The 12,787-nt window shown below is 46.8% G+C and overlaps 2 protein-coding genes across 2 annotated transcripts; one reads left to right on the plus strand and one right to left on the minus strand.

Moving 5' to 3' along the window:
* Nucleotides 1–2,445: 2,445 nt before the first annotated feature.
* LOC123087394 (protein HIRA) lies at nt 2,446–7,819 on the plus strand (the record flags this gene model as incomplete). Its single annotated transcript, XM_044509397.1, is given in 10 exon segments — nt 2,446–2,552; nt 3,444–3,719; nt 3,944–4,195; nt 4,311–4,708; nt 4,791–5,793; nt 5,908–6,118; nt 6,224–6,458; nt 6,594–6,716; nt 6,873–6,990; nt 7,261–7,819. Coding segments are annotated over 9 exon segments (2,871 nt in total). The 3' UTR covers nt 7,531–7,819.
* Nucleotides 7,820–8,004: 185 nt separating this feature from the next.
* Nucleotides 8,005–12,566, minus strand: LOC123087395 (GDSL esterase/lipase At5g03610). The gene is made up of 4 exons (XM_044509398.1): nt 12,367–12,566; nt 11,923–12,222; nt 8,781–9,049; nt 8,005–8,685 (listed from the first exon to the last, which is right to left on the minus strand). Exons 1-4 carry the CDS (start codon nt 12,419–12,421, stop codon nt 8,164–8,166), a joined length of 1,146 nt encoding a protein of 381 aa, XP_044365333.1. The 5' UTR covers nt 12,422–12,566; the 3' UTR covers nt 8,005–8,163.
* Between the last annotated feature and the right edge of the window lie 221 nt (nt 12,567–12,787).

The raw sequence follows: 12,787 nt of genomic DNA on the forward strand, positions 1-12,787 counted from the left end.
TTATGTCTAAAAAAATATCAGCCATTGACGTGTGGGTCACTGCCACGCTGACACAGAGTATACGCCCGGATATACATTACAATGCACCGTATTTGCACCGGACATCAAGTTAGATGACCACAAATTCGTATTTTCCAAGTTGTTGCACCAAACTGAAAACCCAACGCAAGTTATATGGCTTCACGTGATATTATCTTTATAATAAATTTGGCTACAATAGAACACAAAGATATTAAAAAAAGCAAGTCGCAACAAATGCAGAAGTTTCAACTTTCAAGTGAACAGAAGAGACATGGTGCTCTTATGTGTCATAGCAGCCTGAAACCTCATAAATTTCTCTCCATAATAATTTCGCAATTTGATAGGATTTGATTTATTGTAAATACCAATACACCATACTTCATCTGGTGAATGTGTGTTACTGAACCACGAGTGCGTGTCACCATTCACATTCTAGTTTCTGACGCCAATATGCATGATTGTTCGACACCAATACGCATGATTATTCAACAATGTATTGGTACTAATTAGTTTCTGACAATTAGAAGAAAACAACTGAATTCTTAGCACAATTAGCTAAACATATTAGGTAGGCATTGGCAGAATAGCTTGCTACCAGTTTCTAGAATCAACTAGGAACATGCTAAGGGAGATGATCACAGAATGGCTTGCTACCACTAGTCCTCTTTTTTATGTAGCACAAGAGACATATGCCATCAACCTTAACATCACTTTTGTAAACCTCCATAGCACTAAGACCATCACCAAAAGGGTCTGGATTGCTAGATCTTTTAAATAGCACAAAAGAACAATATTGACTCTAATGATGTCTATTTTAAAATCTTCTTACAACTAGCTCATACGTTTTGTTTTCTAATCAATTTAACACAACCAATACATGAATGCACAAATAAGAGTTCAGTTGGGAAGAACTGCGGAAAACAAAGGCCACCCATAGTTCCATACTCACAAGAGAGCGGTGGATTTGCGCTTGAACATTCATATGAAGGTGAGCTACGAAGGCACACAAACATAGCTCGAGGCAACTCCCGAGTCTCGAGTCCCGTGTCCTTTGTTCCTGACTGGCGACCTGGATGGGTGACGATGGCGACAAACCTGGATGGGATACAGTGCAATCCTCGAGGGGGAGGCGGCATTATCCTAGAGGGGAATCAGGCGACGCGGTCGTAAAGGGGAAGGTTGCTATCTATTGGGCCATGCTAGATGCATCGACTGCAAGATAAAAATATTCCTATAGGTAGATCAATCAGGAACATGCTAGGGAGATGGACCACAAATCATTACCACTAGACGCGCAGTACCGTGCAGCGGAAATAGAGTTGGGGCAGCGCGTCTCGGAGTCAATCTCCTCCTCGCGATTCCCTTGAACAACCAGGTGTCAGATCCCACGTAGAAGTTCGCCGGAGCGGCGCAAGTGCACCGCCTCTATGGTATCCATGCGTGCAGGAGGAATGCCGTGCGACGGATTGCTAGATCCGATGATCACATCACGGGAAAAATATATCAATTTTTTAGTGCATCTCCGAGTACAATTGGTCCGGTAACAAAAATTAATAGTAATTAGTGTCGAATCGATTTGTAAGTTAATTCAAAAATATATAATTAATTAGCCAGACAATTAATTACATGTGCAATTAATTATGCCATTTAAATAGGATTTATTTTTGTGCAAAATCAATTTTAAAAACAAGTCATTAATGTAAATAATTAATTAGGCATGCAGATAACATTATACTTCGTTTATCGAAAAAAAACATTATACTTCACGCAATCCACTTTTCTAACTGTTCTTTCCAAGACTGCTCATAATCTGCCGCTTTACATTGCCACCACTCTTCAAACACTGTTTCGTCCTGTAGCAACACACGTGTAATTAGCTAGTTGGTTATAAAGTTTTTTTTTTGACGAGTTGGTTACAAAGTTATCTTGCCAATCTCATAAAAGGTTGCCAATTGTTGGCAAGTCTTGTCCAAATATTAATAGAAGCTTCCTTGTCACATTGCACAGCACTTCACACAACCTCCACAATGCACCTACCAATACAACACATCAGTACGAATCTCAAAGCAGCAGTTGCCAAGTTTCTAAATTTGTAATTTTGTTTCAATTCTTCGATTCGATTCAATTTTTTTGCCCTTCTCACGAACGCTCTCGTTCGTCCCCACCTCCCTCGCCGCCGTGTTCCTCGCCCCGCCGCCGCCGCGGCGCCCTCCTTCTCGCCGCCGTCCCCGAGCTCGGCCGCCTCCCCCCGTAAATCCACCCGCCTCCGTCATCCCGAACCCCCGGAGCCGCCCGTCCCCGCCCTCCCCTCCGCCCGAGGGGCCGCGCCGGAGCTAGGGTTTTCGGTTTCTAGGGTTTTGGTCATGGGCGCCTCGGCTTGACGAAGAAGGGGGGCGGCGGCGGCAGGAAGAGGGGGCGCGGAGATGCTGACGGAGAAGCCCAGCTGGGTTCGCCATGACGGCCTGCAGATCTTCTCCATCGACATCCAGCCCAGCGGCCTCCGCTTCGCCACGGGAGGCGGCGACCAGAAGGTTGAATTTTTTTTCCCCTCTTGCTAATTTCTCGCGTGGAATTCGGCTTTGGCTTGGCCAAGCTCGGTTCTTTCCAGCGGCGAACCGGCGTTGAGGTTCAGCGTAGATGGAAATAGTGCACATCAGTGTGATGTAGTGGTAGCCATTGCTCGTTTCATACGCTGTTCTCTGCATTAGCTTGCGAGGTTCAGTGTTGTCGTTTCTCCGGCTCAGGGGAGTAGTGCCAAGCTCAGTTCTTTGCAGCCATGAATTTTGGCGTTGAGGTCAAGTGTAGATGGAAATAGTACAAATCAGTGTGTCGTAGCGCCTATTGTTCCTCATTCTATAGGTTGTCCCGTGCATAAGCGTGTGAGGTTCAGTGTTGTAGCCGTACCTTTGCTCGTTTTATACGTCGTTCTCTGCATAAGCTTGTGAGGTTCAGTGTTGTCGTTTCCGGCTTACAGGAATCTGCGTGGTTGTGTGTCTCAATTGGTTCTGCTTCTTCATTGTTGTCCTTGACTGAAGTTAGTTTGTGCTGTAGTATTAGGAACTTGTTATTTGGTGGCACTCTTTGGTCAAGCTTGAAATTTTTTGGGGCTCAAGCCTACCGTTCTTATGATGGTAATTGAGCCATTTTTCTTACTAATGGAAGGTAACTAATAGAAAGTTATGGTTCATGAATCATGATTTATTTGCCGAAATAGCTGTCTGTTAGTCAAATTTATTGGTAGGATGTTTGTTTGACGATGCTAATATATTGGTTTGGTTCTGCAGTGTTGATGTTGTTAACTTGTTGTGTCATACTGCAAGAATTTTGCATCAACTCTTGTACATTATTTTTTCTATTTTAACCGATTTGTTAAGTAACATGCCTGTTGCTAATCATCATCTGTTTGTCTGCTTCAAAAATAGGTTCGCATATGGAACATGAAATCCGTGAGCAAAGACAACCAAAATGATGATTCCAACCAAAGATTGCTGGCTACAATGCGTGATCATTTCGGATCAGTAAACTGTGTGAGATGGGCCAAGCATGGACGCTATCTTGCTTCAGGATCAGACGATCAAGCTATCCTAATTCATGAAAGGAAAGCTGGTTCCGGTACATCTGAGTTTGGAAGCGGAGAGCCTGCAGATATAGAAAATTGGAAGGTCGTTATGACCTTAAGGGGGCATACTGCGGACGTGGTAATTATCTGCCAAAATTTCAGTCTAGCTATCTTTCTTCCAATTTATGGAAACCTGATAAAAATATTGATACTGTGATCTTTAATCTTTCCTATTAAACACATTCCTGTTTCTTATGCCTAAAGTAGGTAGATCTGAATGTGGTAATTATCTGCCAAAATTCCAGAGCTGCCTTTGTTAGTCTTTTGTATTAATCACGTATCTGTTTCTTATGCCGAAAGTAGGTAGATCTAAATTGGTCCCCTGATGACTCGACGTTGGCTAGCGGCAGCTTGGACAATACTGTTCACATTTGGAGCATGACAAACGGTATTTGCACTGCCGTCTTGCGGGGGCATTCCAGCTTAGTTAAAGGAGTTACTTGGGATCCTATTGGATCTTTTATTGCAAGCCAGTCAGATGACAAGACTGTTATCATATGGCGTACGAGTGACTGGAGTCTTGCTCACAAGACTGAAGGCCATTGGTCAAAATCCGTATGTTATGTTTCATGCCATTTTGTTATCAATTTACTGTTTCTGTGTCTGACACGTCTTTTGTTTGCAGAGAAGTCTTTCTTACTGAAAAATATTACTTTTCTGTGTTCCGCAGCTTGGTTCGACATTTTTTAGGCGGCTTGCTTGGTCGCCCTGTGGCCACTTCATAACCACAACTCATGGTTTCCAGAAACCTAGGCACTCGGCCCCTGTGCTTGAACGGGGCGAGTGGACTGCAACTTTTGACTTTCTGGGACATAATGCGCCTGTGGTGGTGGTGAAGTTTAATCACTCGATGTTCCGTAAGAATTTAGCTACTGGTCAAGACGCAAAGACGGCACCAGCTGGATGGGCCAATGGAGCATCAAAAACATCAGCAAAAGAATATCAACCATATAATGTTATTGCTATTGGAAGTCAAGACCGGACTATTACTGTTTGGACAACAGCAGGTGCCCGGCCATTGTTTGTTGCTAAGCATTTCTTCACTCAAAGCGTGGTTGATTTATCTTGGTAAGACACTTTAACCTTACATTTGTAACAAAAGATGTTGCCATGTGCGGCTAACGGTGGAACCATTTTTTCTCCCTTACAGGAGCCCTGATGGTTATTCACTTTTCGCGTGCTCTCTGGATGGATCAGTTGCGACCTTTCACTTTGAAGCAAAGGAGCTTGGATACAGGCTAAGTGATTCTGAACTGGATGAATTAAAGAGGAGTAGATATGGTGATGTCAGAGGGAGGCAATCAAATCTAGCTGAAAGCCCTGCGCAGTTGCTGCTAGAAGAAGCATCAGTGAAGCAATTGGCTGCCAAGAAGGCGACACCTATCGTCCAACAATATCAGGCACCCCCAAAAGTTCCTGCAGATGTACCTAAACCACCTCCTGTTGTGGTTGTGGAGAGTCAGAAAGCTCCTGAAACTCTACCTGAAGGCGAAAAGAAAACAGCAGGTCAAGCGGCTGATGACACGTCTAAAGTTACCCGGGTATCTAGTCCAGTAAAACAAAGGGAATACCGGCGTCCTGATGGTCGGAAAAGAATAATTCCAGAGGCAGTGGGATTTCCTTCTAACCAGGAAAACTTGTCCAACCGTCCTCAGAATCAAGTTGTTGATTTTTCATCCCTAGATCAGCGAATGCGCCCTGGAGAGAATGGAATAAGATCATCCTACGGTACCGCTAACTGTAACAATTGTGGAGTTAGGGAACGCTCTGGCATCACAGCAAGAGCTAACATTAGCGAGAGTCTTGTTATTCAAAAAGCTTCAGCTGGTACTGGCAGGGATGGAAGGTTGAGTGTTGAACACACTGGTTCTGTTGTTCCAGGCTTGCTGGCCTCCTCCTCTGAGCTCTCTATTTTTGTATTCAATAAGAAGGACAATGATGATTCTTTGCCAGTCTGCCTTGAAGCCAAGCCAGTAGAACGTTCTGCAGGTGATATGATTGGACTGGGTGGTTCCTTTTCAACAAAAGAAACCGAGATTAGATGTACAAAAGGAACAGAAACTCTTTGGTCCGATCGCATCTCCGGAAAAGTTACTGTCTTGGCTGGTAATGCAAACTTCTGGGCAGTTGGCTGTGAAGATGGCTGCCTGCAGGTAGAAATAACCCCTCTGGTGTACTTTTTTTGTTTCGTTGATTTTGTGTGTTTTCAGTTTTTTGAAGAATGTTAGCCCTAAACTACCCAATCAATTGTGTTCTGGTTTGATTAGGTTTACACAAAATGTGGGATGCGAGCAATGCCAGCAATGATGATGGGCTCCTCAGCTGTTTTTATAGATTGTGATGACTGCTGGAAACTATTACTTGTAACAAGGAGAGGTTTAATGTACATATGGGATCTCAATAACAGGACCTGCATCTTGCAAGATTCTTTGGCGTCTTTGGTTACCTCTCCAGATGAGGCATCAGCCAAAGATTCTGGTAAAACATTTACATCCAGTCCTTCCTCAGTTCACCTTGCTGCATCTCGATTAGTGTCTGATGCATGTTGTTTCTTGAAGTTGAACTTTCTTTCTTGCGTGACAGGTGCAGTAAAGGTTATATCTGCTAAGTTCTCAAGATGTGGTTCGCCCTTGGTTGTCCTTGCCACCCGGCACGCTTTCCTCTACGACATGAGCATGAAGTGCTGGCTAAGGATTGCGGATGATTGTTTTCCAGCATCAAATTTTTCTAGCTCGTTTAGTTCTACTCAAGGTGGAGAGCTAGGAAAGTTGCAGATTGATATAGGAAAGTTCATGGCTAGAAAGCCTGTTTGGAGCAGGTATGCAAAGCTCCTTTGGTTTATTTATTTAGTCTTATAGATGCTTGAAACTAATGTCTGTGACAAGCTGGGTGCCTATTGCACAGTATCCCAGAGTTTGTTCTGAATGTACCTGTGTGACTGTTTCCACCTCAGGGTTACAGACGATGGAGTGCAGACGCGGGCCCATCTTGAGACCCAGCTAGCAGCTTCGTTGGCTTTGAAGTCTTCACAGGAATATCGCCAATGCCTCCTATCCTACATTAGGTTTTTGGCAAGGTTAGCTCATTATATATCATTCAGCGCATCTGTACAGATTCTGCTCTCTTCACTTTTAGTATTTTCTGTAAGCATGAACTTTATCTGTTCAATTGGTTGAGAGATTTCGTCTTGAAGTAGTATCATGCTTTGCTGAAATCCTTCTTTCGCCTGCAGAGAGGCAGATGAATCTCGCCTACGTGAAGTCTGCGAGAGCTTTCTTGGCCCTCCCATGGGCATGGTTGGTGCTGTGTCTACCGATGCGAATAATCCGTCATGGGATCCTGATGTTCTTGTAAGGCTCTTTTTCTGTTAGATTCCATGGCATACATATGAATGTTTAGTTATTCCATAGACTGGTAGTTTCTGTTAGTTGCTACAGTCCTTCCTGTTACAGGTACCAGCTTCACAGAAGACAGATTATTTGAACCTTGGATTATACTCAATTTCTATATTAACTGAAGGGCTTAGAAACATTGAATTATATAGTAATTGTATTCGATTTCAACACCGGTGTCAGTTGCGCTCTTCGATTGATAAACTTTGCTGGTGGTTACTTTTGCAGGGAATGAAGAAACATAAACTTCTCAGGGAAGACATACTTCCTTCGATGGCGACAAACCGCAAAGTCCAGCGGCTGCTCAACGAGTTCATGGACCTGCTGTCGGAGTACGAAAGCGCCGCCGAGGAAAACGTCGACAAAATGGACGTGACGCCTCCAGCAGCAGATGCCAAGGTCGATAAAATGGACGTGACACCTCCAGCAGCAGATGCCAAGGTCGATAAAATGGACGTCACACCTCCCGCGACAGAAGCCAAGGACGCCACCGCGTAGCAAACAAACCCTTCCGGTCCGGTTTGCTGGCGATTTATTGACCCCTTGGTAAGCATAGAGAAAAAGTGCATACACCATAGTGTATTTTGAGAACTTTCTCGTGGTTGTTTTATTCTGCTTGTAGTTCCTAGTGTCCCCCGCCTGTTCGTCAAGGTGTGACCTCGGCGGAATGACTTTAACCTGTTCGCTGTAACGCGGGTGTAACAACAGTAGAAAGAAAGCGAGGTCGCCTGATATGGTTCTGTAACAGTTTTATCCGTAGAAGGTCTTGAGGAACTTTTTGGGTCCATAGGCGCAATGCCGTTTCTTATTGCGAGCAGGATGCACGGTGCATCCGCTTCCTTTTCCGAAGCGAAATGGTGTGTTCTCTTCTCGCTCATGCGTCATAGTTCGATGCTCGGCTTGGCTTACTCGATCTTTACTCGGAATAGAGTAGCGAATTTCAGTTGTTGAGGTGAGTGGAGCAGAAGCAAATGGAACAAATTTTGCACTTGCTTATTGTATTTTGGAAGCTGCTTGTTTCAGGTGAAGCAGAAACAGGGGAGAACAATGGTGTTGGTTAGTACTGCTTTCTGCTGGGTACTACTAGTAATGGTAGCTTATGTCTATCACAAAAAACATGGCCATGTCTTGTCAGACGGAGAGGAAGCTCTTGACGGCGACCCTGAAGGTGCCGGCGACAGCAGCCCAGGCGGCCTGCGTCGGGTGCACGTCGTCCCAGTAGAAGTAGCGGCCGGGGTCGTCGCAGAGCGTGTACTGCCGTGTGCCGTTCTCATTCTCCTCGCCGCAGTAGCCGTCGGCCCTGAAGCTCTCGCAGCATGGCCGCAGCGTGCTCGCGAACCTGCTGCTGCTCTTGTTGTCGTCGTCGTTGAGGAGGATGTCGGCGAAGGGGGTGTGGACGTCGAGGAGGAGGAAGGTGCGGTTGTTGGGGTCGAGGGCGCCGAGGATGGACCGGAGCGCGGTGTTGTGCTGCGCGGCCCCGGCGTTGGCCAGTGGGTCGCAGCCGGTGTAGTTGAGCAGGCGGGTGAATGTCGGCGTGCAGCCCATGGGGTGCAGGTTGGTCACCACCACCCTCCGCATCCCCGCCTCGTCGCGCAGCCGCCGGAGCTGCTCCCGGAGCTCCCGCACCACCGTCGGGATGTACGCGATCGCCGCCTGCACTCGGAGAGCAGAACAACTCCGTCAGTCAATCAGATATGGGCAGTAGGTTGACACCTGACAGGTGCGGTTGTTGCATAGTGAGGACGTACGCTGGTGCCGTTGTCCTTGTCGGCGGCGGCGTAGGCGTAGTCGTTGCCGGAGACGACGACGAGCGCCGTCCGCTTGCCGCAGCCGCGCTGCTGGCTGTGGTGCATGGCCTGGAAGAGGTCGATCTGGGCGCTGATGTTGCGCTGGAAGTTGCCGGTGTCGAGCACGCCGGCGCCGCCGACGGCGAAGTTCATGCCGCGCGCGAGGGTCTCCCGCGACGCCCGCCGCCGCGCCTTGTAGGCCACCGGCGTCCGCATCCCCAGCGCCGAAGCTGCACGCACATCGGCACATGCATATGCCACGTCAGACCAAAAATAGTTAAGTAGAAACACTACGCCAATGACAGTACAAAACACTCATCTCAAACATACTATCTCCCATTTCTCCGACAAGTATGAGTAGATTAGTGATGATCTCATGGTGTAGTATAACTACTATTTGCCTATATCTATATGTCAGTTACCTGAATATTTCATGCGACTCGGTCACTTTCATCAGGACCACTAGATCCTGATCCAACGGCCAAAAAAATGCATTTTACTTCCTCCGGGCCCCTCTGCCATGCGCCGCTCTGCCCTCCCCATCGCCGCCCAAGTCATCCCTCTAAGCCACACCCCAATCAACAGCGTCGGCGACAAACCGGTCTCAAGTTTCGGACTCACTCCCGCCGGATCTCCTCATCCATGGTCGGCGCTCGCCACCGGTGCACCTCACAACATCCCGGCCTACGGCCTCACGCAGAGTAGAAAGTGACCGACGCTCAAATTGTTTTGAGGTTACCTGACGGTTAGCAAGCCTGCATAACTACTCCCTCCGTTCCCAAACATAAGTCTTTTTAGAGATTTTAACAAATGACTACGTATGGAGTAAAATGAATGAATATACACTCTAGAATATGTCTACATACATCTGTGTGTTATATTTCATTTAAAATATCTAAAAAGACTTATATTTAAAAACCGAGGAAGTATAAATTAATCTAGCTTTTGTGCTGGAAAGGGGAAGATGCCAGGGGTGTGGCTGGAGCCGGGAATATCTTACTGTCCCTTTCTCTGACATGGAATGGAAGTAGTACCAAGGCATTAGTAGTTAGCAGATTCAGATTTGCTACTAGCCTTTAAGACTTTTTTGATTTATACAAATAAATAAACTAAATAATACTCTCTCCGTCCGAAAAAGTTTGTCTCTCAAATGGATGTATCTAGCACCAAGCACCAAGTTAGTGCTAGATTCATCCATTTTAAGAACAAAGTTGGGACAAGTTTTTTCAGACGGAGGGAGTACTAATGTGCATGGCGACTAATCAATCATCCTAAGCTATTGACTGACTGATCAGTGGATGTAAGTAAGCTGATGAGAATAATCCGAGGAGCTTTTGTGCTGGAAAAGGGAAGGTGTCAGGGTTAGGTTGGAGCTGGGAATATCTTACTGTCCCCTTTTCTGACATGGAATGGAAGTACTCCTACTGGTTGTTAGCAGATTCAGATTTGCTAAGTAGCTTTTGACACTTTTTGATTTTGTACTGACTAAACAACGTGTATGGTGCACTTGGTAGCACGTAGTCAGTACGAGAAAGATCTCGCTAGCTTAGCATAAAGTTTGGACCCTCGTATCTGGCGAACGTTTGCCAAGAACGGGGGGCATTCCGAATGAGTGTCGCTCCGAAGAAACTGCCACCCCGCATACACTAAAAATGCCATAAAAATCGTTCAAAATGTCATATGTTCCTGGTGAACGTTTGTCGGGTAACATTTAAAGTTCCCTGGCGAAACAGAGCATTGCCATTGCCTGAGAAATATGCAACACTATAGTGGTGTTTATATGTCAAATTGCATGAGTAGCATGACTCCTACCTGATACATTATGAGGATGGTAGTGTAGCCGAGTGTGATGCGCCACCACCCTATGAAAAAGCCTATGTAGTACGGTCAGCTCTCAGCTGGTTTGAAACAAAAACGTCGGTCAGATTATGAAAGCTCCTGCCGGCGCTTCAGACAAGCTGCGTAGCACATCTGATCTGACCGGACAAGCACTGGAATCGATGGATGTGTCATGTGTGCATGCTATACATTGTTATGCTCAGCCTTCATCAGCTTACACTCAACAGAAGATAGGAAATATATACTTATTTTGTTTCGTATGTAATCCGTAGTGAAATCTTTAATGGGGCTTATATTTAGGAATGAAGGGACTATATGCTAGTTTAATAATGCATATCGATCGATCATGGGTGAAGCCAGGAGTGGGCTTGAGTCGTGACAAGACGACGGTAGTCGGTGAAATGCTTGCTACACACGCACGAGGTTGGGCGTGCAGATGCATGTGCGCGCGCATGCACACTGATGAATTTAGCTCCATGTGTGCATGCATGGGTACACCATACAGATGCATGGAAAGAGGAATGGCGGCATGTGTCCATTTTGCCGGCGACATGCAACGCATGCAGCTAGCGTATGGCCAAGATGGGTGATCATGTTGCACCCAACCGTGAAGACCGATATGTTACCAAAATGAAATGAAAAGAAGAAGATGAAAATGCAAGAGGATTAGTTACCGGCCGTCTGGCCATGTATAGTAGAACTCAACGAATTAGTACCCCTAGTTACTCCACCGTTTCTTTTTTACTTCGCGTATAAGATTTTCTGAAGTCAAGTTTCAGAAATTTCGACCAAATTTATATTTAGAAATGCCAACATCTCCAATATTAAAGTTATATGATGCGGAAATTAATTCGACGATGCATCTAATAACATCTATTTGGAACTACTATTGTGAATGTTTGATATTTTTTTTTACATAAACACGGTCAGACTTCAAATAAATCTTATATGCGAAATAAAAAGAGATTAGGGAGTACTCCGTCGTCCACCCAACGATTTGGACACGACCTATCTGTGTATGTATCAACCAATCAATGCATTGGCGAGCGAATTCCATGGACAGCTTGATTTCTGCGTCCATCTATCTATCTATTGGACTTCATTTGGACCCAACGACCAACTGCATACTACACATGTATTTACTCCGTCCACTGCACCGCACAGCACCGCCGTGCCACGTCTTCTCCGGCGAGGCGAGCGTCCGGAGTAGTAATCGACGGCGAGGACTAGCGAAGGAGGAGCAGGGTGTGGTTAGTGGACTTACCGACGAAGTCTGTGAGGACGCGGCCGTCGGAGAATCGGCCGGCGGGGCGGCGCGGGAAGGTCTTGCCATATGGGTCGTACCAGGCGTGGGTCAGCTCCCGCCCCAGGTTCCCCAGGTTGCCCGTGTCCGCGTACGAGTCGCCGAACACCCACAGCTCCTCCGCCACCTCATGCTTCCGATGGTGACGACCACGACTCCTCCCCTGCTGCTTGCTCGCCCGCTCGCCGCCGGCCGGGCACCCGTCCGCCGACGCGGCCGAGGCAGCGGGCAACAGCGCCCCGACCAGCAGCATCGCCAGGCCTTCAGTTCATCAGAGAGACAGAGGGCAAATCAATGAGTGGAGTCAGAGAAGCAGAGAGCGAGAATTGAAGTGAGCCGGCGTGGTTAGCTGATGAGCAATAAATGGTCTCTTTTATGGCTAGGATGGATCGACTGGCTGCTTACAGAGAAGGGCCCCGGCGGCGGCCACCGACGGCGGGCGGCTCCGGCGGTGCTCCATGGCCGTGGAGGTGTGGTATGTGGCCGGCCTCGACCGCTTCGCGACTGTCTGTCTGATGCCCCTATGAGTGATGGCGCGGTTTGTGGTGTGGGAGGTGAGGGATATGGGCCTGTGCCGGAGAGGAAGCTTTATAGTCGGCGTACGTACGCCATACATCTCCGGCCGCTATGACTGGAATGGATGGAGACACTCTAGCAGTCAGTGGACACCGCCATTATTCCTTCCTCGAAACCATAAATAATGTCAGCACCTCATGCGTGATGCGTGTATATCTGAATTTCTCCATGCATGGGCTGCATGGTCAACACCTGTACACGCTATACGTATGAGACGACGCGGTTTTCTTTAATTTGTATGCATACATGT

The sequence above is a fragment of the Triticum aestivum genome, chromosome 4A (genome assembly GCF_018294505.1).
Source record: "Triticum aestivum cultivar Chinese Spring chromosome 4A, IWGSC CS RefSeq v2.1, whole genome shotgun sequence".
Lineage (NCBI taxonomy): Eukaryota > Viridiplantae > Streptophyta > Magnoliopsida > Poales > Poaceae > Triticum > Triticum aestivum.